The sequence below is a fragment of the Loxodonta africana genome, chromosome 18 (genome assembly GCF_030014295.1).
Source record: "Loxodonta africana isolate mLoxAfr1 chromosome 18, mLoxAfr1.hap2, whole genome shotgun sequence".
NCBI lineage: Eukaryota > Metazoa > Chordata > Mammalia > Proboscidea > Elephantidae > Loxodonta > Loxodonta africana.
The window spans coordinates 25047940-25072840 of NC_087359.1; the positions used below are offsets into that span (position 1 = coordinate 25047940).

The 24901-nt window shown below is 49.7% G+C and overlaps 1 protein-coding gene across 4 annotated transcripts in view; it reads right to left on the reverse strand.

Annotated features, from left to right (window-relative positions):
- Nucleotides 1-989: 989 nt before the first annotated feature.
- Nucleotides 990-24901, reverse strand: part of AXIN2 (axin 2) — a 32363-nt gene continuing 8451 nt past the window's right edge. For 3 of the 4 annotated variants that reach the window (XM_064270856.1, XM_064270857.1, XM_064270855.1), the window contains 9 exons: nucleotides 22049-22189; nucleotides 13577-13679; nucleotides 10631-10771; nucleotides 9980-10485; nucleotides 9547-9741; nucleotides 8990-9223; nucleotides 7735-7830; nucleotides 6511-6678; nucleotides 990-2313 (listed from right to left, as the gene is read on the reverse strand). In XM_064270856.1, coding sequence (XP_064126926.1) covers nucleotides 2187-2313; nucleotides 6511-6678; nucleotides 7735-7830; nucleotides 8990-9223; nucleotides 9547-9741; nucleotides 9980-10485; nucleotides 10631-10771; nucleotides 13577-13679; nucleotides 22049-22189 — 1711 coding nt within the window. In that variant the 3' untranslated portion in view covers nucleotides 990-2186. The remainder of the gene's footprint in view (nucleotides 2314-6510; nucleotides 6679-7734; nucleotides 7831-8989; nucleotides 9224-9546; nucleotides 9742-9979; nucleotides 10486-10630; nucleotides 10772-13576; nucleotides 13680-22048; nucleotides 22190-24901) is intronic. The other variant, XM_064270858.1, reaches the window with a different exon arrangement.

Genomic DNA, 24901 nt, shown 5'->3' on the forward strand with positions numbered 1-24901 from the left:
CAACTTAGTTAGGCCATGATTCTCAGTGGTTTGGCAGTTATGTAATGTGAGTTGTGTAATGGTGAAGTCAAATCCTCCAAGTGATCTTATGTGATCAGCCAATCAGTTGTAAGCGGAGTTTCGTCAGGGGTGTGGCTTGGATCTTATATATGGATATTCTGGCAAAGTTTGCTTCCTTGCTCTGGATCCTGCATCCAGCTCATCGTCATCTGACCTCTGGTTCTTGGAACTTGAGCCAACAGCCTGTATTCTTACCTGCCAATCTTGGATTTGCCAGCCTCTGCAGCCCATGAGCCAATGACCTGCACTCTGGCCTGCAGATCTTGAGTTTGTCAGCCCCTGCAGCTGTGTAAGTAGAACCCTCCAGCCTGATGCCTCACCCACGGACTTGGGACTTGCCAGCCTCTGAAATCGTGTGAACCATTTCCTTGAGATAAATCTCTGTCTCTCTCTCTTTCTATATATATACGCTTCACTGCTTTTGCTTCTCTAGAGAACCCGGCATAAGACACCTCTCCTGGGAAGTAGAGGCTGAAGTAGCAGAGGGAGGAGGAAATGGAATTGTTGAATAGAGTCTGCTCTGTCACAAAAGTCCTCCATCAGTAGTCAGGTGATTCCGAAACAATAGTTTTAGGAAAGCTCGGGGCAGGCCCAGATCAGATAGGACTCAAGGACAGTTAGAAATAGGCCCAAGTAGAGTGGGAAACGAAACACAAGTGTTCACACATGTGAAGGGTCATCTTGCCCTGCTTCTACCCCCAGGATTTAAAGATGAGACAAGGTTGTTTTTTTGTTTTTTTTGAAAAATATAAAATTTTAATAAAGGCTACATCTCTTAATTACAATAATTATTGTACCAAGTAATTTTCCTTAAATGAACTCTTTATAATGCATAATTTACAGTATAAGTAGAACAAAATGCCATGGCAAAAGTCATTGAGTACAAGACTTATAATAAAAAGGCATAAAATATATTTATACATAAACCCCTTTCAAAAAACAAGGGAAGCTTGAGCCCTCAATATAGGGCGACTCACGGTGTGGACCACCGTGCAGGTACAGGTACTGTACTGATTTAAAGTCAAGCACTAGAGACAGTGGATTAATACTCTTTTGCCGTACGATATATACAGACGTATAGTACAAGATAACAATGGCAAACAGAATGTACAGATTAATTTAACACAAAAACCCGAACGTCGAAATGAAGGTGTTGGGGGTGGAGGAAAGGGTGCTGCTAAGGTCTTCTCACAATTGTTCACTTCTTTGCTGGGGAGGAGGCTAGTTTCCTGAATGGCTGTGGTCCAAAAACAAATTAAAAAAAAAAAAACAAAAACAAGGAACTGGTATTTCAATAAAAGCACAAAATGGAACCACAAGGCAGTGGTTCCAGCTAGCCTCAGGCATCAGGCCTTGGGTGAGCGATAAGATGTGGAGCCCCAGAAACTGGGTAAATCTAGGGAGCCAACAATAAGTCCCCCGTCCCCATCACAATGGATTGTCCCATCAAATATGACATCCCAAAATGGCGCTGATGTTGTAACACAGCCAACCCTCAAGACCTTTATGACAAAATAGAGCAGCACAGAAAAAATATGCACCAATTTCTGTGGGTAAATGGCAGGACACCATTTTTAAAGTCTATCTTCACTTAGAGAAAATGCAGGGCAAAGCATAGCTCCTCTTTGAATGGCAAAACTATTAATGCACTCCTAGCTCAACTCCTCAGTATAGATAAAACAATTAAAACTTTCTCCCCCTTCCGTGTTTTAAGCAGCATATCCATAAACTGGGGGTGGGGGGAATCAATTGTTCAATAAATATCAGTAAGGATTCCTGTTCAGGTAAGCTATACACAGTTTCTCTTAGTTTATGGATTTCAGATCCCTAGGAAGTCATATATTATGTATGGAAGTCTCTCAAATACAGTCAGCATGTTCAATAGCCAAGAGTGGTCATGTTTTTAATAAATAGTTCAGGCTTTTCTTATCTCAGTACCCAGCTCATGAATAAAGAAAATCAACTGCCCCCCACCCTCCCAAAGGCCCAGCGGCCAATTCTTCCCCAGACTTTGTCTTCTTCATTGGTTTAATTTTCCTTCAAACTGTTTTGTCGCTGTAGCTCATGTTCAAGATGGGCCATGTGGGCTCCGATTTGACAGTTCCCCGAAGCCAGACCCGAGGGGCTCAATCGATCCTCTCCACCTTTCCCAGGATCCTCCCTTCATACATGGGGAGCATTGTATCATCATCCCAGATCTCCTCAAACACCGCTCCGCAGGCAAACTCGTCGCTTGCTTTTTTGAAATAATACCTTAAAAGAAAAACCAAAAGCGCTTTCTGGGTAAAATTGCAGGATCTGCATTGTTTAAAAGAAAAGTATGCCAACATTGAAGACTGAGACATCTTGAGAATCTGCAGCGGCACGTGTTTGTGAACCTCTGCTCATATTTGACTGAAGATGGCAACTGGGGCCAGCCTAGCAGCACAGAGCAGGAAGGTCCTATGCGCTCGGGAGAACAGCAAGGCCCGCTGGGACGAAGCAGCCCGTCACAGGCCTCCTGACTACAAACAACTCTGAGTCTGCAGCCTTCAGCCCGGAATTTCTGCTGCCACCTGACGTACCTACATTGTGGAAAGTACGTTTTGCAGAGTAGAGCTGTCTTTCCTTTTGCAGGGACAGGATGGGGGTAAGGCGCCCTAGTGGTGCAATGATTAAGCACTTGGCTGATAACTGAGAGGCTGTAAGTTCAAGCCCACCCAGTGACTCCACAGGAGAAAGACCTGCAGATCTGCTCCTGTAAAGATCACAGCCCAGAAAGCCTTATGGGGCAGTTCCACTCTGCTACATGGGGTTGCTAGGGGTCAGACTTGAAGGCACCCAACAACAACAGGATGGAGGTATTGGAAAGGAAGTCCCAAGCATGCCTCTGTTCACTTGCAGCAGCAGCCGGGATGGGGGCGGGGGGAGAGGCAGACTCAGGGCTATAGGTTCAGCCAGACTTTGAGCTAGTGTATCAGTCTGCAGGGGACCATCTCTCATCCTTCCCACTCTCCAGTGCCTAGCTGCAATACTTCCTAATGTCTCTGGCACAGCCATGGGACAGGTCGCCTCCTTTGGGGCCACCGTCAGAGCCAGGCCAGCCCAATTCTGTTGCTCAGGGTTGAGCAGACAGCACCCCCCTTCCCGTTTCCCTCCAGCCTCTCCCATCCTATCCCTCGAGGGCCAAACACCAAGGGCCCATCTATTTATGCTCCTTGATTAAAGGTTCCTGTTATCCCACTCCAGCGTCCTTTCTTCTAAGGCTATTTAATTGCATGGGCACAAATGACCAGTGTCTCAGGAGTCACTGCTGTCCTCTCGGGCCAAGCCCACTCCCATCTGCCTCCCAAAGAAATGAAGTGAGAGCCCTTTCCTTCTCCATCTCCAGCAAGGGAGATCCCTCAGATGGGGTTTAATCGCTCTTGCAAGCAGTCATTTTCAGGCACTAAAGGCCGCTCACAGGTAAAGGTCCAAGTCCCCGGGACAAGAATATCGCTAAAAAATTGAATTGTGTCTTGGGGTTAGACTTGTTTTTTGTTTTTGTCTTTTCTCTTTTAAAAACAAAAAAGAAAAATTAATTCTCCTTGGTTAGAGCTAAATTTTTTTCCTCTTTAATGAAAGCAAGCCAAATTCCTTCACAGGAGATAAGGCTAAATAAAGCGGAACAGCTGGGTTTAGTCAAGGTACTTTGCTTTTAGCATTCCCAGCTGAATGAAGGCACCAGGGATGGACAACATCGCAGCTCTTATGAGCCAGTGATGAAAACATTTCATATTAAGGGGATCAAAACACTTGGGGGAACCCGAAACGGTAAAGAATTGGGGAGGGGCGCTGTGGCACAGGAGGGCCGGGACAGAGAAAAAAGTTATTTTCCAAAGAAGAGGCTCAAATCCTGACCCCGCCCTCAGCCATGCCCTTGAGCCCTCAACTCCAACCCCTCTGGGGCTGAACCAATGTGGTCTTTTACAGCACCGTGGAGCAAACAGGCAATGACCTTTTACTTAACTGCAGCCTCCTTTCAGAGAGCAGAGCCACAGCTTTCCCTCGGCCCCACCCCCAGGACTTCAAACGCTCTGTGCTGCCCTTTTTCTCCAAGAAACTGGCTTTTCCACTGCAACGTGCTTTATGTGGCAAACTTTGCTTTCTTCTGACATCTGGCACCAATAGCGTCTGGCACGTCTGGAGCAAATGTTCGCTGTTTGAACCTCTGCCATGTTGAGATTACTCAACATGGCCCAGGATCCCCCCAGCTCCACATGAGGGGCTTTTTAATGGTGGCGGGAGGCGGGGGCGAGTTTAGATGTCTGAGCACCACCCCTGCTCTGAGGGTGAGCCTAGCGCCCTGAACCCCCTCGTCCTCAGGAGTGCCCGGAGTCTAGCTCCGATCCCACAGAGCAAAGATAAGGTGGCTGGCAGGGCCTCGGCCACAGCCTGATCCAATCAGGGAAGAATTTGAGAGTCTACCATTTGTGCAAGTCTTTGTGCGTTAAATGGGAGGCCGGGGCTTCAAAGCCGGGCTCATAAAGTGAGCCTTAAAAAAAAAAAAAAAAAAAAAAACCCAGAGCCAGATGTGGCCGGGGCTGCTGGGCAAGGCACTGTCCCTACAACCTCCAGGTCCCTCTGCTCCGTGGCCTTCTCCCCTGAAGGTCACCTGCAGTTCCAATCAGAGTCCGGCAAGTCATAGCTGAGAGAAATGAACCCCTGGAGGGCTACACGTGGGTAATGAGTGTTACCTTGTGTCTGTTCAGATAAAAAGCAGCCAGGCCTGCTCCCCAGTCTCTCTGATACGTCTGGGAATCCTCTCTGCCCAGGTGTAGAAGGGAAAGATCTGAGCCCAGTGCCACACCCTGCCTGTTGACCACTGACAGGGCCTGGCCTCCAGCCCCAGCCCTCCTCCACTGCAGTCAGGGCTTTTGGCCCTGGCCCAAATAAACTCCAAGATGAAGGCAGCCAGGAAGACTGCAAAGGGCCAGCCCTGGAAGAGACAGGGTCTCAGGGCCTGTGTCCTGGAGGGAGCTGGAGCCCACCTGCCACCTGACCAGTTGCTCCATGCATTCAGGAGTTTGCGAGCATGTGCATACATGGGAACACACACACCACCCCCAGCTCTGGAGGCAGGAATGGCTGGGCACCCTTTTGGGCATGTACTGCGGTTCTGCACAGGCCAGACAAGGGTGAGGCTAGGGGGGCACCCAGGGCACAGTTTAAGAAGACCCTCGGTCTTGGGTGCCGACTGGCACTTGCAGGAGCCTAAGAGTGAGTGCTACCTTGAATTGTGTGCCCTGGGCACTCACTAAGGTCCCTGGGGTGCAAACAGTTTGAGCTCCACTACTAACCTAAAGGTTGGCAGTTCCAACCCACCCAACAGCACCATATAAGAAAGGCCTGGCAATCTGCTTCTGCAAAGATTACAGCCAAGAAAACCCCATGGAGCGGTCCTACTCTATAGCATATGGGGTCACTGACTCGATGGCAATGGGTTTGGGTTTTCTTTTTGGGTGCCCCACTGGTCTCACCCTAGCCCTAGCCCTGCACCTGAGACTGCACTGGGGCAGAATCCACATTTTCGCATGGGATGAAGGCCATTGAGAAGGAGCAGATGGACTCTTGATGGACTGAGATCACCTTCCCCTCACTAAGGGGAAAGAGGAGGAGAACTGGCCAGGGCTGGGCCTTCTCTGGTCAGCTCCTCTCACTGGGCCTGCAAGTGAGTGTGGGTGTCTGTGCTCCACAGGGGAGGGAAGGAGCCCTCTACCCCCGGCCCCAGCAGGGAGGGGAAGGCAGTGGGGCCCAGGCTGGGAGAGTGGCCAGCCCTATTCAACCCGTGCCCACCCTCAGGTCCTGCCCCTCCTTTGTTAAGGATAAAAGAGCATCTCTGCTTCAAATGACCCGTCAACAGAGCCAAACAGAGCGAGGTGGTCCTTCAGGCAGAAAGGCTGAGCAAGGGAGCACTGCCCAGGTTTCCTGGGATTGGCCTCTGCCCTTCCCGGCACCTTATGTGCGGAGAGTCTCTCTAGGCCTCGGCCAGGAAGAGAGCAGTGCTTTCGGCTCCTCCCTCCTAAGCAGTCCATCTGTCTGTCTGTCCACCTCTCTCTTTCACACACAGACAAACACACTTTCCCTCTTCTTTTAGGAAGCGCTCCCAAAAAATGGCCGAAGCCCAGCTCTTCTGACAAAGCGGACTGCTCTCTTTTTCCTCAAAGTCGTGTACACCTGTGGAAAAGTCCAGGCCGGGGCCCTACAGAAGCCACCCTCCTGACACCAGCAGCCTCCTTATTTCTGTCAGTGGGGAGGGGAGAGAGGAAATGGGAAAAGCTGCCAAGCAGCCCACTCCAGCATCCTCCCCAGGCCCCCTTGCCCCGCCCAGGCCACTCCCAGGTCCAGTCAGGTCAGGGGAGGTGTTCTTTACTCTGGCTTTTGGTCCTGAGCAAACACACTCTGGAGAAGAAAGAAGCCACAGACTCTTACCTATAATTTCCCTTTTTGCTGAGCTGCTCTTTGAAGTGGCCCAGGGTCAAGCTCTGGGCCTTCAGCATCCTCCTGTATGGAATTTCTTCTCCACAGAAAAAGTAAGTGACAACCAGTTCACTGGCCTGCAGCGGGTGGACACCCGCCAGCTTCTTTGGCTCTTTGTGACTGGAAATAAAACGACAGGCAACAAGCTCAGCATCTTAAAGCTGCAAGCAAGCACACACATAAGAAAGGGGCAGGCATCTGACGCTCAGAGAAACTGAGGCAGCCATTCTGGCAGGCACACATAGCCCACCCTAATGTCAACTGCATGGGCTGTGCAGGACAGAACAACCCCCTTTTGGTTATACAAATCAATACCACCTACCACCAAGTAGGGGCCCAGAGCAGCCTTTCACATTAGCACAAATGGGGAGCACACCCCAAAACGGGAATAATGTAGGGACGAGCCCAGAGCACCTCCTGGGTCCAAGAAATTGGAATGCCCAGACCTCACTGGGGTTACTCCACAGTTATTTCCACTTCCCCATTTGTTCACGTTTTTGTAGGGTGGCTTCCAAAAAAAAAAAAAAGAAAAAAACTGCTGGCCAAGACAGCTGGTGGACTTAAGGTCAACCAATTAAAATTAAAATAAAAGGGTCCAGGGAGGCGGCTTAGTCAGGACTTCAAACACTGCTCATTGCTCAAGATGAAGAGGCAAAGGAAAGAAAACTTTAATTATTTAGACCATTTTAGATCTCTGTTGCAGATTTCTGTTTAAATACACCGTCCTGTAATTAAATGAAGCCGGTCTTCTCTGTCCGCTCTGCCAGAGTGTAAGTCTCCACAGAGAAACACGGCACGATTAGGGAGGATAGCCCTTCTTCTCCAAGGACAAAACAAAGTGTGTCCTCCCTGTGTCTGCAAAGAAATTGCCTTCTCGCTCAGGTGTGCACAATAGGTTTCCAGGACCGCTGACTTGCATCCTTGCTTAGGCCCCCCTCTGCCCATCCGCTAAGGGCTTCACAACCCAACGTAAGACATGATGCGTAATGCGTGTTTCTAATGATTATTATTTACGGCAACATCTGCATTCCTGTTCTTTGTCACTCATGTTAACATGAAGAGGTGGTTTTATAGACCAAACGAAAAAAGTTTGAAAGGAACATAGCTCCAGATGTTTCGTGTCCTGGAATGCAACCTGCTCGGTGGATCTCGGGAAAGCCAGGTAAGGATACTCACTCTTCAGGAGCCAGGGCTGGGGTGGAGAAGGGCGTAGTTCCTGCCTGCCCAGGGGCCGGGTGGTTTCTGTCCCTCTGCTGACTGGCTACGCAGCACCTAAGCACACAGCCAGGGCGAGGGGTTTAGCGGTCCCCCCGAGGCAATCAAGGAGCAGACAGAAAATAGTTCTTTTTGGGGTCCTGAAGACATAGAGACTTGACTTCCGACCTTAATGGGACCCAGTCAAGGCCTTGTGTTAACATGTTCCAGGAGGCCTGGAAGAGCCCTGGTAGCACAATAGTTAAGCACTCAACTGCTAACCTAACCACTGGTTTGAACCCACCCAGCATCTCTGTAGGAGAAAACCTGGCCATCTGCCCCCATAAACATTCCAGCCTAGGAAATTCTATGGGGCAGTTCTACTCTGTCAATGGGGTCCGCTTGAGTCAGAATTGATTTGACAGCACCCATCAACATGGTCTTCCATGTCAACCATGGAAGACATCTTGGGAATGGCCATCATAAGCCACCTTTGGGCACCCAGACAGGATGTTCCCAGCCTACACAAATGCTAAAGGGTCATCACTCCCCACCAGGTATGGCTTCCTCATACACGCATCTAATGGCTTTAAATGATTGGGACAGGAAGAAAACTTGGTAAAAAATTGGCAACATTTATTCTCTTATTTCTAGGTATGCCCTGCCTAAATGGATTCCGGTTCACTCCAATGGAACAAACACAACTAAGGTGAACAATGTCTAGAGACTGGAAGGGAGAATTTTGGGCAACTCCTCCCCAACAAGCGTTAGGGGTCCAGGCATAAAAGAAGAGTCCTTCCAAGTAGGAGTCTCTGAGTGGTGCAAACGGTTAACACGCTCAGCTGCTAACCAAAAGGTTGGGGGTGACAGTCCACTCAGAGGCACCTTGGAAGAAAGGCTTGGTGATCTACGTCTGAAAAATTAGCCATTTGAAAACCTTACAGAGCACAATTCAGCCCTCTGGTGGTGCACTCCACTACTAACCTAAAGGCTGATGGTTTAAACACACCCAGTGGCACCATGTAAGAGAGGCCTGGCAATCTGCTTCTGTAAAAATTATAGCCAAAAAAACCCTACGGAGAAGTTTTACTCTGTAACACATGGGGTTGCCGTAAGTCCAATTCGACTCGATGGTGTATGGTTTGGTCCCATTAACAATAGGCCAGGTCTCCACCTCCAAACCCAGCCACCACCTTAAACTCTGAATTCAGACTTGGACCATCCCCCATCCACTTACCGCTGTTTTGAGGGCTTCGACACCTCAGCCAGCCTGCGGCAGGCCTCCTCCAGCTGTGCCAGGGTGTTGGGTGGGGTCAGGGGAGGCATGGCAGGGTCCTGGGTGAACGGGTGGGCTCGGGGGACAGTGCGGGGGTGCCCATTGCTGGCCCCCCACAGATGGTGCCGGCCGGCTCGCTCACTGGAAGCTACTCGGGCAGACTCCCCAGAGTAGGCTTTTTTGGTGCTTTGGGCACTGAACAAGGAATGAAGACAGAGAAAGCAGAAAGAAAGAAATTGGGTTAGCAAAACTGGAAAATGTGACTTCAATAGAAACTTCTCTATCCTGCTCTGAGAGAAAAAAAAAACAACTCTACCATCACACGACCAAGGGCTGTTGCCAAAACATGACATTTTTGTGGTCTTCTCCGTTCAACGTCTAATATTAAGACGGCAGGGGCAAACAGTCCCATTTGTTTTCAGCCAGCTGCAGAAATAGCCGTCCCCATGATACCTCAATATTGACTGTGCTGACCCACGCGGTGGCCACGGCGGGTGGACGGACGGGTGGGTGTTTACCTATGGGGCTTGGCCTTGCTCTGCCGCTCGCTCTCCAGCATCCACTGCCAGACATCCTGCGACCTGTCTCCTTCCTCCCCAGGAAGCTGCGGCGCCCCAGCCCCACCTGGGGCCCCTCCTTCCCTGATGGGCAGGGCCAGGCCTGGCTCCGTGCCTTTCCCACTCCGTTTGGGCAAGGTACTGCCTCTGCTGCTGCTGTAGGGAACCAAGAACCACACCAACCCAGAGACCCCATTAAATCTTGCAACTCCTCAAATGGGATGCTCGGTGGGGGTGGTGGCAGGATGCACCTGCTGCCCACCCCCCCTCCCACCTGCCCTCTGCCTCCCTCCTGGAAGCTAAATGCTTGTGACCACTGACCCCATCTCAGACCTGCCCAGGGCACTGGCTGGGAGAAGCCCAAACTGGGGCAGCAGGATCTGCCAACACTCACCCAAATGGCTCCCCCGGCATCGACTCCGGCATCTTGGGGTGGCTCTTGCACTTGGCGTAGCAGTAATACTCAGTGCCCCCAGGGCAGAAGCAGCGTACCCTCTGTGCGGCTTCCGCCTCGATCTCCTCCTTGGTCTTAGGCCCGGCGTGGTGGTGGATGTAGTGGTGATGGACATGCTTTGTCATCTGCTTGGCCACAAAGCCCTTGCCCCCCAGCAGGGGGCAGCTGGCCAGCATCGCTGCTGAGGGGGGTAGCTTGCTCCCAGGTGGGAGGAGGGAGTGGTGCTGGTGGTGGTGGTGGTGGTCAGGGGAGCGGGAGCGGGGGCTGTAGCGGCCCATGCCTGGCGACTGGCAGCCAGGGGTCTTGAGGACCCTTGACAGGTGGTCATCGAGAATGGTCTGGGGGTCCTCCTCATAGCTGCCGGAGGGCAGGAGGGAGAGAGGGTGCTGTGGGGGGCCCCCCTCCCGTGAGCTCAGCGCCAGCTCAGACCCCTCCTTCTCTTCATCCTGGAAGGGGAGGAAGTGACAGGTGAGCAAGAGGGGACCACTGCACCCCTCTGCTCTAGAAACCCCTCACCCGGTGGCCTGTCCGGAGGTGGATACTCTCCTCACGCGCCCCGGCCCAAGGGTGGAGGTGGCGGCCCAGCACTACCTCTCTGATCTGCTGCAGCCGCTCCTCCAGGCTGTGACGACTCTCCAGCTCTAGCTTCAGCTTCTCCAGCCTGGAGATCAGCTCGGCTGCAAAGATGGCAGGTTCCACGGGGGTCATCTCCTTGGGCAGGCGGTGGGTTCTCTACAGGACATGAGGAAGACAGGGATGAGCCACGTTTAGCGGGCCCGGTGCATGGAGGCGGCAGCGGCTTTGCCGTAGCTTCCCAGGCCCCGAGCCACTCGCCGCGTCCCCATGTCCGGATGGAAGGTGGCTGGCGAGGCGGCCGAGGCTGCTCGGGATTTTTATGTGGCGGCGCCGTGGCCTCATGGAGAGCCATGGTCCCCACCAGCGTTCGCCTTGGGCAGGAGCAGTTGGTCGCACTCCGAGAGGCCCGGCGTGTTCTCTCTGTAGTACAACCAGCCCATCAGTAGCTACTCTAAAGACGAAAATCTTCAAAGACTGTTGTCAAACATCAAAAAAAAAGGCAGCCCTCCAAAGTAGGGAGGGGAGCAAGAGACCAACTTGAGGAATAAAAAGTAGAGTCTAAACAGAAAGGGAGTTGGAAATTAAAAAAAAAAGATTGGAAGGGAGGTGGGGGGAGGAGGAAAAGGGAGAAAAAAAAAAAAGAGTCCGAGGGCTGGGGATCAGAGGAGAAGTGGTAATTTATTTCCTGGCCGCACACTGCGCACCTTTGAGGTGGTGTTGTCTCAGTGCTGTCCTAGATCTCCCTCGCTCTCCTCCACCCCTCCTCCCCATCTCTTTGTACAGAAAATGAAGAAAGCCGCTGCAGGCTAGTAGCAGAACACTGCTGAGCTTGGCTGCCTGAAGCCGCTCTATCAAGGGAAAAGCGAGCATCTCCAAATCAAGTACGGAATATAAAAAGGCACCGGGCACGACTGCCAAAAGCAGCAAACAGAGAGAACCCCCGCCGCCTGCCTTTCGGTCCTTTTCCTGTTATCTCGCCCCTCCCCCCACCCAGCCTCCACCTCCTCAGTTGTGTGACCTCCTTCTTCCTCAGTTCCCTCTCTGGCTTGGCCCTACTCTTTGGGGTGGGAGTGGGGGCGCAGAAGGCCAACCTGCCATGGCCACCCTTTACCCCAGCCAGGCTCACCCTGGCAACCACGTAGCGGCAAAAATGTGTGAGGGGACAAGCAGGTGTCAGAAACGGGCCTTCGCACACAGGCCAGCTGATCAGCCCCTGATCAAAGCGCTGCCTTGTGGAGAAAGTGGTTTTGCACACTCCAGAACAAAATCATCTAATTTACAAGCTTGGGCAATAGGAGTTTTCTTTATAAACACGTACACACACAAACACCCCAGTCAAAAAAAGAAAAAAAAAAAACCCAACCTCAACAAATCATCAATGCTGGTGCATTTTGGGGGGCGTTTTGTTGGGGGAGGCTGCTAGCGGGCCCAGAAAAGCAATCTTAGTTTTCTCAATTCAAGAAAAATAAGACAGATAAGTCAATCCTTGTCTGTGCAAGGAACCAGAGAGAATTATTCCAGCAGCAACCACAAACTAATGCCATATGGGCTTTAGCGATTTGATGTGTTCATTTTCTAAGTGCTAGACAGATCAACTGGGTCCTCTGAAGCTGGCAGAGAGGATTCCTAAGCATAGAAGCCTGCTTTAAACTGGATGGGCTCTCCCCATCTCTGAATGAGAGCTTCCCCGCTGCCTGGATCTCAGGACCCAGCAGGAAGCAGAGCTCTGAAACTGCACGTAGACAGAAGTTCTAGGGTACAGGGACCACGTGCTGACGGCCCTCGAGGACACGGAGAGAAAAAAGGAAGTCCCAGAAGTCCTCCCCCAGTAAGCCCATCTCTCCTCTCAGGCACTGGCAGAAGCCACTCAAGTGACCCTCATTTTCACTCTTCTGTCATTCAGCATGTATTAGGCACTGTTATGGACTGAACTGCAACTCCCAAAAACATGTGTTGTAAATCCAAACCTCCATGCCTGTGGTTATAATCCCTTTTGGAAATGGGTTGTCTCTGATATGTTAATGAGGCAGGATTAGTATAGGGTGTGTCCTGAGTCACTCTCTTGAGATATAATAGAGACTAAACAAGCAAGCCAGCAGAGGAGAGATGGGATAAGACAGATGCCACAGACACATGGAGATCTCCAAAGAATCAGGAAGCAGAAGCTGAAGAGACAAGGACCTTCCTCCAGAGTCTTGAGAGGGAAAGCCTACCCCCTTGAGCCAGTGCTCTGATTTTGGACTTCTAGCCTCCTAAAGCTGTGAGAAAATTAATTTTCATTTGTTAAAGTCATCCCCTTTGGTATTTCTATTACAGCAGCACTAGATAACTAAGACTCAACGGCAGGTACTATGCCAAGTTATGGGGATGGAAACAGATAAGAGGGAGCAGCTGCCTTTTAGGTTCAGTAGGAGAAATGGTCAAGTAGATAGGCAAGTGGGCAACTGAAATGACCAAGCCATGTAGCAGACACAAGAAGCAGGTGTCCTAGGACATGACTCTCTAGCCTCATCATTCATTCATTTGTTCATCCATTCAAATAAGTGTTCACTGAACACCTATGATGTATCAGGCACTGTTTCTACATATACAGATGTTAACAAAATAGACAAAATCCCTTGCCCTCATGGCGCTTCCATTCTAGTAAAATCTGTACTAATGAGCAGACCTGCTCATTAGCATGGCGCATCTCCCAACATTTCCTGTTTTCCAAGAAGGAGTGCTTTGGTCTCTTTCTCATGGAACAGGTCATCCTGAGCCTTATAACCCCATGACTCTGTTCAAATTCATGCCCCGACCAACCATTAATACCTTTTGCCCAGTCCTATCCTTCCCTCCCTTTTCCTAGGGGACCCTCATACTGTTCACTTCTCCTACCTTCCCGGGACCTCCCCCTTCCCACCTCCTTTTCTTCCTGACTCAACATGGCCACAATCACCTCCCCACCAGCCTGATACTCACCGGGAAATGAGGTAGAGACACTTGGCCATTGGCCTTCACACTGCGATGCATTTCTCTCTGGAGCTGTTTCTTACTCCCCACGCGGTACGGAGGGATTCCATCTCTAAGGGAAAAGAGAAGAGAATCCACAGGCTCACTCAGGAGCTTTCAGCAACCGGCAGACACACGGGCCCTCCTGAGACCCTGCCATGGGTGGGCTATGCTTCCATGGAAGCAGCACACTGCACATCACCAGATGCCATCACCCTTTCCACTGGGAGTGCGCCATCCAAGGGCAAACTGCCAAACCAAATTTAAACCTGTCAGTCATCTCCAAAAACATGGCTCCCTCTCAGATGCAGGAGAGTCAACTTGGAAAGAGCTGGTAAGCTCATCTCCCCACACCCTGGTCTCAGAACTGGGTTACAGTCCAACCAGCCCAGACAGAGTAAAAACCAAAAAAATAAACCAAATCTATGGCCGTGAAGTTGATTCCCACTAATGGTGACCCCAAGTGTGCACAGTAGAACTGTGCTCTGTAGGGTTTTCTTGGCTGTAATCTTACAGAAGCAGATTGCCAGGCCTTTCTTACGTGGCATTGCTGGGTGGGTCTGAATTGCCAACCTTTAGGTTAGTAGTTGAGTGCAAACCATTTGTACTACCCAGAGACCTAGACAGGGTAAATGGCTCCCCAAGCAGGAGATTCTAAGGCCTTTTTAGTTCTACCAACACTGTTACCACTACTGATGTACTCCCCCAAATTGGGGAATCAGGGCCTCACAGAGAGTACCAGTGCAAAATGTTGTAGGGTTCGAGACCAAACCCAGAGGGCTAAACCAGGTATGTGGATTTCTCCAATCATCAGCCTTCAAGTCATTTCCACGTTTCCTTTTATAAGTCACCACAAGGGTATCTCTTGGCTTCTTCCTTCTCTCAGCTACCACCTCCAACCATCGAATTCTCAAAGACCCATGTTCCCCACCACCTGCACTCTGTACAATTCATTCAGAGCCCTGGCGGCCCAGTGGTTAAGAGCTGGGCTGCTAACCAAAAGGTCAGCAGTTCAAATCCACCAGCCGCTCCTTGGAAACCCTAAGGGGCGGTTCCACTCTGTCCTGTAGGGTCACTGTGAGTTAGAATCAACTTGAGGGCAGCGGGTTTGGTTTGGTTTTTAGTGAGTGCCACACCTTGCGTAGGGACTAGGCCAGAGAGCAGGGAATAAATGGGGGAAAGGGGCAGAAATAGACCCTCATGAAGCTTACATTCTAAGGGGTGACATTGGCAATAAGCAAAATATACAGTATGTTTTGTTGTTGTTGTTAGGTGCCATTAAGTCAATTTTGACTCATAGCAACCCCGTGTGACAGAGCAGACCTGCCCCATAGTTTTCTAGGTTGTAATCTTTACAGAAGTAGACCGTCGGGTCTTTATCCCACGGAACCACCGCTAATCTTTTGGTTAGCAGTGGAGTGCTTAACTGTTGTGCCACCTGGGCTTCTTGCTGTACATCAGAGGGTGGTAATAAGTACTCTGACAAAATACACAGCCGGGGCAGGGGGAAGAACCACAGGGGGGGTGGGGTGCAATTTTAAACCCGGTGATCAGCGACATCCTCACTGAAAAAAAGCCTGAAGGAAGCATGGGCTCCTACGTCCTTCATTTTTATGAAAAATAAAAATTCGCAAAAATGAAAGAGGTTAAAAAAAAAAGCCACCATTTCACCTAGTCTTTACCAGAAGTGTGATCTGGAGTTGTCATGATTTTTCTTTTTTAAGAACTTCATTTTTGAAAGCAGTCAAATGGCCAAAGGTGTTGACTATCTTCTCATGGATGTCCCTCCTGTGGGCCACTTATTTACAAAAACCTCATTTCCAAGGGCCATTATAGTCACAACGTGTCCATAAGGAATCATACTCCAAGTCTGACAATGCTGACATCAGGTGTTTGGCTAGTCCCCCTTTCCCAGTTTTCTGTGTGGGAGTTATATGGGAAAGAGAGTGGGAGGAAGAGAAACACTTTTTGTTCATCAGCAGTAGGTGAAGATTAGCAGTACCTAAAAATACCCAGGTAACTGGTTGACCTCTAGCTCCTTACCTATGATGCTCTAGAATTCTGACTACAATTTCTGGAAGTCTGCTGGCCTAAGCCAGAGAGAGGACCATGGCAGGAAGAATGCCAATCACAGCAGATCAACCAACCAACCTAGGTTAGCCAGGCGAAATCTTGACTAAGAAACATGTAAAAGACAATGCTATTGAGAGGTGCGGGGGATAGAGCAGATCAATATCTAAAGCAAGAACTTGCATATAAAGCATGAGGTCCTACCCCAGGGAAGTCAGAGTAGAGAGTGGAGACAGTATATCCTGTGGGAAGGGTTAGAGGTTGACCAGCTGGCCTAAGAAACAATTCTGCTAGTCAGGTTCCTGGTCACAGAGACCTGGCACTTGCCCTGGCCTTTGACGATGCAGTAGGATAAAAGGTTCTAGGTCCTGGCAAGTTGCTGAGCCACATGAAGTTTATTTATTGAAACTCAATATACCCATCATGGGATGGTTTAGCCATCATAGGAGAAAATGGCCTCAACTAGGCTCTCACGTGACTAGCAGCAAATCCCACCTGAGGTGAAGGAGACCGAGGAACTGCAGTTCCCATTTACCAAGTTCCTGCTGTGGCTCAGGCACTGGCCTAGGCCTTGATGTAATATCATAAGCATCCATCCTAATTAACTACATTTTACAGATGACCAGAGAAGCTCGTTAACTTGCCTGAAGACACAGTCAGTAGTGGTTGGATCCAGGATTCAAATCCAGACCAATGTCAGACTCTAGAACCAGTATCTTTACAACACCCACAAACTACACTCATAACTCTCATTGTCTGAAGATGCCCACTCATTCTACCACACCCCCTCCCAGCCCAGCTAGAGCCAGGCTTCCTGATAAACTTGGAGTAACACTTCCAAAGCCCCAAGGAGTCACCTGACACTTTGAAGGAACAAACGGGAAATTTGAGGGATGGTTCTGAAAAGTCCTCCACTGCCACTTAGCACTCTGGCTATGGGGCATTCCATATAGTTCCGAAGGCACAGAGAATGTCCCCCTATCTCTCACCTGGAATCTCTTGTGGGGTAGGGGTGAGGGTTTCCAAAGATTTGGTTCTCAAGTCGGCCTAACCAACTTCTGCTGCCCCAGGGCTGCAAGACAATGCTCAATGCCTTCTCCTGGCTTAATAAGAGAACAGGCAGCTCTCCTTCTAGGCCTCCTCTTGACAATCCTGGGGGACAGGAGTCAAGTACCCAATGGACCCCACCATGAAACAAACACAGGGCTTCAAAAGTCCCAGCAGAGTCTGCCATCCATCCCCTCTAAGACTTCCTCCTAGAGTTTCCCACCAGTAGCCTTGGCTCTTTTTTGCCTTCCTTTCCTCCAGATGGACATCAATGGATGGTCAAGCGGTCCTGCCAGACTGAAGACAAGAGGAGCAAATGGTTTTATGAGCACCCTTCCCCAACACACTACGATATCAGGGCAGGGGAAGGACCCAACTGCAGGTTAACTTGTCACCAAAGCAGAAGAGGGAGATGTCAACTCATAGAGGTTCCAGAAGGCTCCGTGGGCGCCTTCAAGAAAAGTAGCTTTAATTCCCCAAGCCAGGAATCTTCTTCCAAAATAGCCCTTCATTCCAGAGAGGGCCATCCTCTTTTAGTCAAGCTCTCAAGGTCTAGGATCAGTTTCTTGGCTGCTCAAAACTGTGGGCTGAAGAGTGCCAGCATCTCTGTCCCTACACAGTCCCCTTTAATTATAAACATTTAACTAACAAGCCCACTGCCGGCCCAGCTGTTTCTGGGGAGCGCTGATTTTGAAGTGCGGACTCCAGTTAGCCGCCATTTAGGCCGAGCCAATTAGCTTAGCCTTTTGACTTCGCTGTGCCTGACCTAACCTGAGTGCCGTTTTCCACAGGCTTTGAAAATCCCAGCCCCATGTACACGCACGGCCACTAGCACCTTCATGTGGCAACCACAGATCACATCGACATCAAAAGCTGGGTTTGTAAGATAAGGTGATATTTGAAGTTCACTCGGATGCCTTCCCTGGTGTCCATAGTAGATCCATAAATGAGACTGAGGCAATAAAAACAAATAAATAAAACTGCCTGGGCCGCCTGCCTGAATGAAACACAAGGCGATGACCTTGTGCTGATTTGGGGACGCCCAGAGCAGAAGCCACCCACACACCGAGCTGCTTCTGAGTATAAGAGCTACTTGGTAGTGACAGAAAGTGGAACAGTGGTTGGAGGGGAGGAAATCACAAAGGGGTAGAAAACTTTTGGAGGTGATGGATCTAGTTATTATCTTGCTTGTGGTGATGGTGTCATGGTACATACATCTCAGACTGTACTCTTTAAATGTGTGCACTTTATTGTACGTCAATGATACCTCAACAAAGCTGTTTTGAAAACTACAAGATTAAAAAAAGCACAACTCGGCGCAGAGAGAAAACAGGGGGGCAGCCTCTGCACACCATGAACTTCTCTTTTGTGGTTCTGGCCACCTTTAACCAGCAAAGCTACACTTGGGCGGCAAAGACTCACTTCTGATGTTTTCAGCTGCCTGGCTTTATCCTCCTAAGCCCGAGGCCCTGCAATGCCCTGCAATCCCGCTGCCCCCAGCACTCCAAGGGCTGGGATTTAAGGCTTTGCTGGGAGTCTGAAAGTTAACTTTAAAAAAAATTTTAAAAAGCCATTCCTGCCGAGAATGCTGGTTGCAGAGTACCAGGCTTGTAAAACCGCCTTGTCTGAGGCCAGCAACATGGAGGCCCAAATCCCCAGCCATCTCTAACAGAGCCTGTTGCTTCACAGAGAAACAGAAGTCGGCAGTGGGCTTTGGGAGAAGGAAAGGATTTCCTTAAACCCCTGCCCGTCTGCACATCCAGGCCCTGCTGAAGGAGAGCCAAGTGCAAGTCGGTCCTGCCTCAACTTCTACCAGGCCTCTTGTGAAGGCCCCTGAGACTTAATTGGTTGTGTCGCCAATGAGATGATTGCTTCCCTGGGCTTGTGTCTAATGAACTCAAACCTTCTGGAGTCTATTGAAGGCCGCCTGTGACCCCCTCTCCCGCCCCTCTTCCCCAGCCCCCAGCAGCCTCACTCCCCAGCCCCTCCCAGCCCCCCTCCCAGCCCTCAGCCCATTGTGACAGAGGAGAAACAGCCAGGGTCTTTTCATGCTTTATGGGGCGCTCCTATTCACTTGTTCAAGGAAATTTCAAAGGGGCCTGCTACCCTCTTATCCCCTCTAAGCTCCCCGGATGAACAATGGGCTGAAAGCGATTCAGCTGGGCTTTTCATCCCCCACACACTTTCTTTCTCGCTCCATGTGCTCATCTGTGCAAGGCCCACAGTTGGCAGTGCTCTGAAGAGAGGGTCTAATCCCAGCCCTGGGAATCCCAGGTGACCCGCCTGACACAGGGCAGATCATACACACTCAGGGCCAGCCGGCTAGAAAGCACCTCGCACGACACCGGGCTTTTAGCTTATGCCAAGTATGTTGGGTGAGAGAGTAGTGGGTGCTGAGGACTCCCTGTGCCCATCCCCAGATGGCGGCCTGAGGCCCACAGGGACATCCGGGCCCAAGTGCACACTGCAGTCGGTACGCTCTCCTTCCGAGACTCCTGTCCTCCACTACAGGCCGCATGTGGCAAACAGACCTGGGCAACCAGCTGCCAAGAAAGCATGATGGCACACTGATGAGAAATGGACTCCAAGGAGGCATCGACATGCCCAGGTGGGTACAACCGGGGAACCCACATCTGCCCACTTGGCTGGGAGAGGGCTCAGAGCCACCCAACGCTGTTGGGAAGACTGGCTATGCCTGAGGTAGAACACCATGAGCACTCAGGTCCTCAATCCAAAGCAGCTACTCCATGGAGTGGCTCACAACAACCAGAGGCTCTGGCACCTTGGGACGCAAAGGTATCTTTCTAGCCACAAAGTTGCTAACTGAGGGATTTGTCCTTTTCTGTCTCTGTATCAAAGTGGACCTTACTGGCACACACTCAAACCGTTGCTACCTAAAACAGCTCACTTGCAAAGGTAACTTTTCTGAGCCCTCCATCCAAGTGGCTTCCCAGGGCTTCAAAAGTCCAAAGTCCTTCAGCCATGGAGGGAGAGAAGGTAATGGGGGCAAGTGAACTCTCCTCCCAGCCCTTTTCTTGAAGAAGAAAGCAATCTGATCACTAGTCAATAAAAATAAAAGAAATCCCCAATGGCACAAAGGTCTCATTACCAACTGCTCCTATGAGCATATCTCACGTTGAAAATGTCCAAGCTTGGGAGAGTACCAGGCAAAGGGCAGGGGACCATGTCTAGCCTGATCTAGAATGCAGGGGACCTGGGTTTGGGTTCTGTCTGGCATGGATAGCTATGCAACCATTGGGCCTTACTTCCTCATCTGTAAAAAAATCACCAATAACTGCCTAGCTTTCTAATTACGTCTTGCGAGTCTCAAACAAGAACATGTATGGGGACTATACCCAAATTTTCTCATCATGAACCCAGAATAACACCTCCATGATGGGGACTAAAATACAGCCAAGGGCCAGGAAGCAAGCCAACAATAGTCTCTAAGAAAATTAAACAGAAGCCCTGCAGTCTTAAGTAAACTACATTTAGGAGCTTCACTCAATGCTCTCATTCAAATCCAACTTACCCCTACTTTATACATAATGCTAAGACTTGCACGCAATCCACAAATAAATAAAAGCTAAATGAGTGATGTTGCTAGGCAAGCACAGACAGTAGCAAAAAATGACAGGGGGCAGAATGACACAAAGGAAAAAGAAAAACTATTTTAAAAAGGGAGGGACGCCAATATGTATAGAGACAAATAGTCCTATGTAACCTTGTAGCCTATGGGACAATACTACAGTACAGTATGAAAACAGATCTTGATATTGCTTGGATCACCAAGAAATAAATTATGCCTTGCATACTGGTATTTAATTAAAACAGAGCCACACATATTATTTTAAGAAATATGTCAAAGTATGGATATTTAAATAGAGTTCAATCAACATTGAAAACTCACTTCTGTGAAACGCTTCCTTTTCTGTAGTGGATGAAAGATGTGTACTCTTACTCTGTTTTCGCTAATGCCAAAATGCTTTATTAAAACTGACCCTTTTCACTTTAAGGCTCTCTCTCCCTTTATTAAGAGGGGAATTTGAGGTAACACAATAAAGGTCCTATGGAAAATTGAGAGTCCCAAACCTCATGGATTTTCCTTCCAACTGGTTCCATGCCACAGACCAAGCAATAGGACATTGGTCAACAGAAACCTGATAATTTCCAACAAACTGGAAGAATAGATGGCCCCATTTTAGAAAGGGAAAAGAACAAACTCTAAATAAGAATACCAAAACTTGACACAGGTCAATGGGCTTCCCTTTCAAAATCGTCCCCATAAGAGTTGAAGTTCCTACTTCAAAACATTTGTGGAAAAACCCTCAAAGACCATTTCTAGAATAGTGATTCTCAACTGGGTGTTGTGTAAGAAGCCCTTGGGGAGTTTTGCCCATGTCCAACTCCAGCTCTGCAGAATCAGAATCTCAAAGGATGGCAAGAGAAAGGTACGCCCAAGCCATCCTCCACAGAAAACTGCTGCTCTCCACCCATTAAAAGATTGGGACAGTTTGACTTCAAGTGACCCAAACTCAGAGCATGACCCCACCTGACGGCCCGCAGACCTGAGACCGCCCCCTCCACACACAAAGGACTTAGATTGCCTCCAAAAATTAAATCCATCCATCTGCAAAAGATCCAAGACCAGACACTCCTTTGAGAGAAGGTGTGTCAAGGAGTGCAACTATAAGCAGGAAGCCCTACTTTGGGCCCCCAATGCCTGATATAGTAGGCACCCATCAACTGAATTAAACAATGTCCATCTCAAGGTATCTATGTGGGAACATCACACACACTTAGTCACCCTGTAGAGAGCTCTGGCTTCTTGACCCCTACCTTCAATATGACTTTTCCTCCAAAATCAATGAACTCCTCAACATAAATCCTTCTAATGCCACCCTGGCTCCCACCTGTTGGTTCTGCACCTATGAAATATGTGAGTTCAAGACCAGCCAAGCAATTCTGGCCATAAGGAAAGCAAGCAAAAACAACCAATATATATACATTTATTAACTCAAGGAATTGATAATCGTCTTAATCTTCTACCTTAAGTAGTAGTTTTCTTCTGTTAAGTTAGTCTTCTTCTGTTAAGGAATCATCCAACTTTCATTTCAAGGCTGTAAGCTTAACACTACCCAGACTACCATGCCACCCCCTTTAACCACCCGAACACAACTGGAAAATTCCTCTCCCTCCAAACAAATGTTCACAGATACACAGCTGGGGTTTGCACAACCAGGTGAGGATGGCTGAGGATTCTGCATGGCTGGTGGTGGTTCTCATGCCCAACCATGTACGTGGTGGGGATCCCAGAATACTTACACGCTACTGTCCGTCATGGACATGGAATCATCAGTCAGTGCATCACTGGAGATCTCACTGTCATTTGCACTGGTGGCAGGCGCAAAGACATAGCCAGAACCTACGTGGTATGGATTAACGGAATCGCTCCTCTTGAAGGACCTACGGGAAAAGTAAAAGAGCAGAGTGGTCATTGAGCCTCACCAGAAACCCAGGTTAGCAGGTGACCCCAGGACAAGTGAGTGCATCAACCCCCATTCTGCTCAATGCCAATCTGATGCCAGGTCCAGGTGTCCATCTGGGCAGAAAGCAGGGGCCCCAGAAGTGGAGCTCGTTGAACCACTAACTCAGCCATACAAAGGATGGGGAGAAAGCAGGCCGAGTTCCTCTGTAACCGTAAGACAGGCCTGCCAGGGGACAGAGTACCCCAGGGCATCTGACCAACTCCTAAATACACATTTACACAGAGGAATGACTCTGCTTCTGGGAGGGGGTTATGGAGTGAGCGAGCCAAGCATGGTGGTAAAGAGAAAGTGGCTTTCCCCTCCCTGTCCTCACACCCAAGCCTGCACTGATGGCCTGCTGACCTCATCAGATCACTCCCACCCCTACCCCCAATGACTCAGTTTGCCTCCAAAAATCAAAGCCATCCACCTGCAAAGGATTCAACACCAGACACTACTTTGGAGAGAAGGTATGTCCACAAGTGAATTCAGGAAGACAATTTCAGGGCCCCAAGACCTGTTGAGCATCCAAACTCCTGTCTGGGGCCTGTTAGTGGAGTTCAGAGACGAGAACACCCTAGAGGACTGGTGTGGCATTGTTACTTCAACACAGGATGGGTAGGGCAGACAGGACACAAAAGTTCAAGATGTTTAGACTCCCATCCCACCTGTGAGTTGAGCCTCCAACCTGCCCCTCCCCACCCAGGGCCTCCTTCTTCCAGAGCTGGCTAAAGCCAGTGGGATTAAAGTGAGCAGCACAGCTGTTTCAAAGGAAGGCCCAGGCCCCTCCTCTCCATGTCTCCAGCCCTTTTGTTTCAGGGGCCTCTGGCTCCCCACTTTCGCCCTCTTGATCTCCTCCCATAACAACCAGCATGCCCGTCTCCTGCTGGGCCACATTCTTCTCTGTCACCATCAAGGATGGGGTGGGGGGGCAAAGGGATGGCCTCTTCCAGGGGAAGGGGCCACAGTGGGTCAGTGGGCTGTAGCAAAAGTCTGTTAAAGCCTGAAGCTGCAAGACGTCTCATGTACAAAGACCGTGGCATACTCTACCGGGCCCACCAAACCTAAGCCAACAGCAAAGAAATCAATTAGAGGCGAAGGGAAGGCTCAGGAGAGAACATATTCTGTCAGGTTCCTACAGCTGGTCCATAAAGATGGCTTTAGGGCTGGCAAATGAAAGGTCACCATTCATCCGCACATGTTCACCAACCTGCCATTCACTTACTATGTGTCCAGCACTGTGCTGGACTCTGGGTATATACAGGCACAGTCTCTGGTCTCCTGGTACCCATGGCTGTGGTGGCAGGTCACTACAATGTATGTGTCGGGGGTACCATGAGGAAGGTATATACAGTGTACCATGGGCAGATACACAAGGAGGGCACGCCTTTAGAGAGAAGGAGAAGGAACACTGTGCCCATTTCACAGATGAGGCTCTTCATGGCCTCCAAAGTACAGCAGCCTACCCCAGACCACACAGGTGGAACTGGTGGGCATGGAATTGATTCATCTGGCTCTCACTCAACCTTTCTTTCTACCTTCTAATACAAAGGCTGCCTTCAACATATTTTGAAAGTTCTTCTAGAAAAAGAGGTAGATTATGAGTGACTTGGTTTAGGAAATCCAGAAGATGGCGAGGATGTTTCTAGCTAGAATGGTTGGGGATGGCTTCCTGAGAGAGGTGGAAGCAAGGTGTCAAATAGAGGACACCCAGGACTGAAGGAAGGGAAAGGCAGTGAAAAGCCCTCCCCAGATTAGGAAAGTGAGGGTCTAACTAGTTAGGTTAAGAAGGCCTGGAGAAGATGAGAAGTAGCTCTTTAGTGTAGGGCCAAGGAGTTCTGCCTTAACTGGGGGGAAGGGGGAAATCTCCAGCAGCATGTATGATCCAAAGTATGCCACCAGGTTAGACTATAAGGAGGGGTGGGGCAGACAGGGAACCCAGTGGGAAGTTGTTGCCACATTTGGAGGGCAGTGGGAATGAAAAAGAAGGTAGAAAAGAGCTTGCACTCTGGTTGGAGAAAATAAGAAATGTTACCGTTAGAATCATAAAATGCTGGGGCCAGAATGAACCTAGAAATTATCTAAATCCAACCCCCTTGGTTTAGAAACGTTAATAAAAGCCAGGAGCTACCGTTGATTGAGCACCTACTATGGCTAGGCGCGTTCCTAAGTAGACACGTGCCATAACCACACTGTCAGCTCTACAGGGGAGGGGTCTTTGTTATCTTCATTGCTGTACCCCCAGCACCAAGACCAGTGCCACACACAGTAGGTGCCCAATAAATATCTACTGCCCAATCATATCCTTTCATCCTCACAACTGAGGCCCACACAAGACCAAGAGCCTTGTTGGGGACCAACCCGCTGGTTACTGGCCAGATATACCCCACACCTCAACTCCTAGAAGAGCTCAACTTTAGCGGGGACCTTGATTCTGTTCTACTGCACTAGTCTGAAATTTTAGTAAAGCCAGATCTTAGAACGTTATGTAGGCACAGAATTGGCCAAAGGTGCAAACCAAGAGTATCTCACATGAATCCATGTGTTAAACACCTTCAATCGAGTGGCCCTGAACTGTCACTTGGCCTCTCTGGCCCCATTTCTGGATCTGTAGAGAATGAGAAGACTCACTACCTCCCAGGAATTTTTG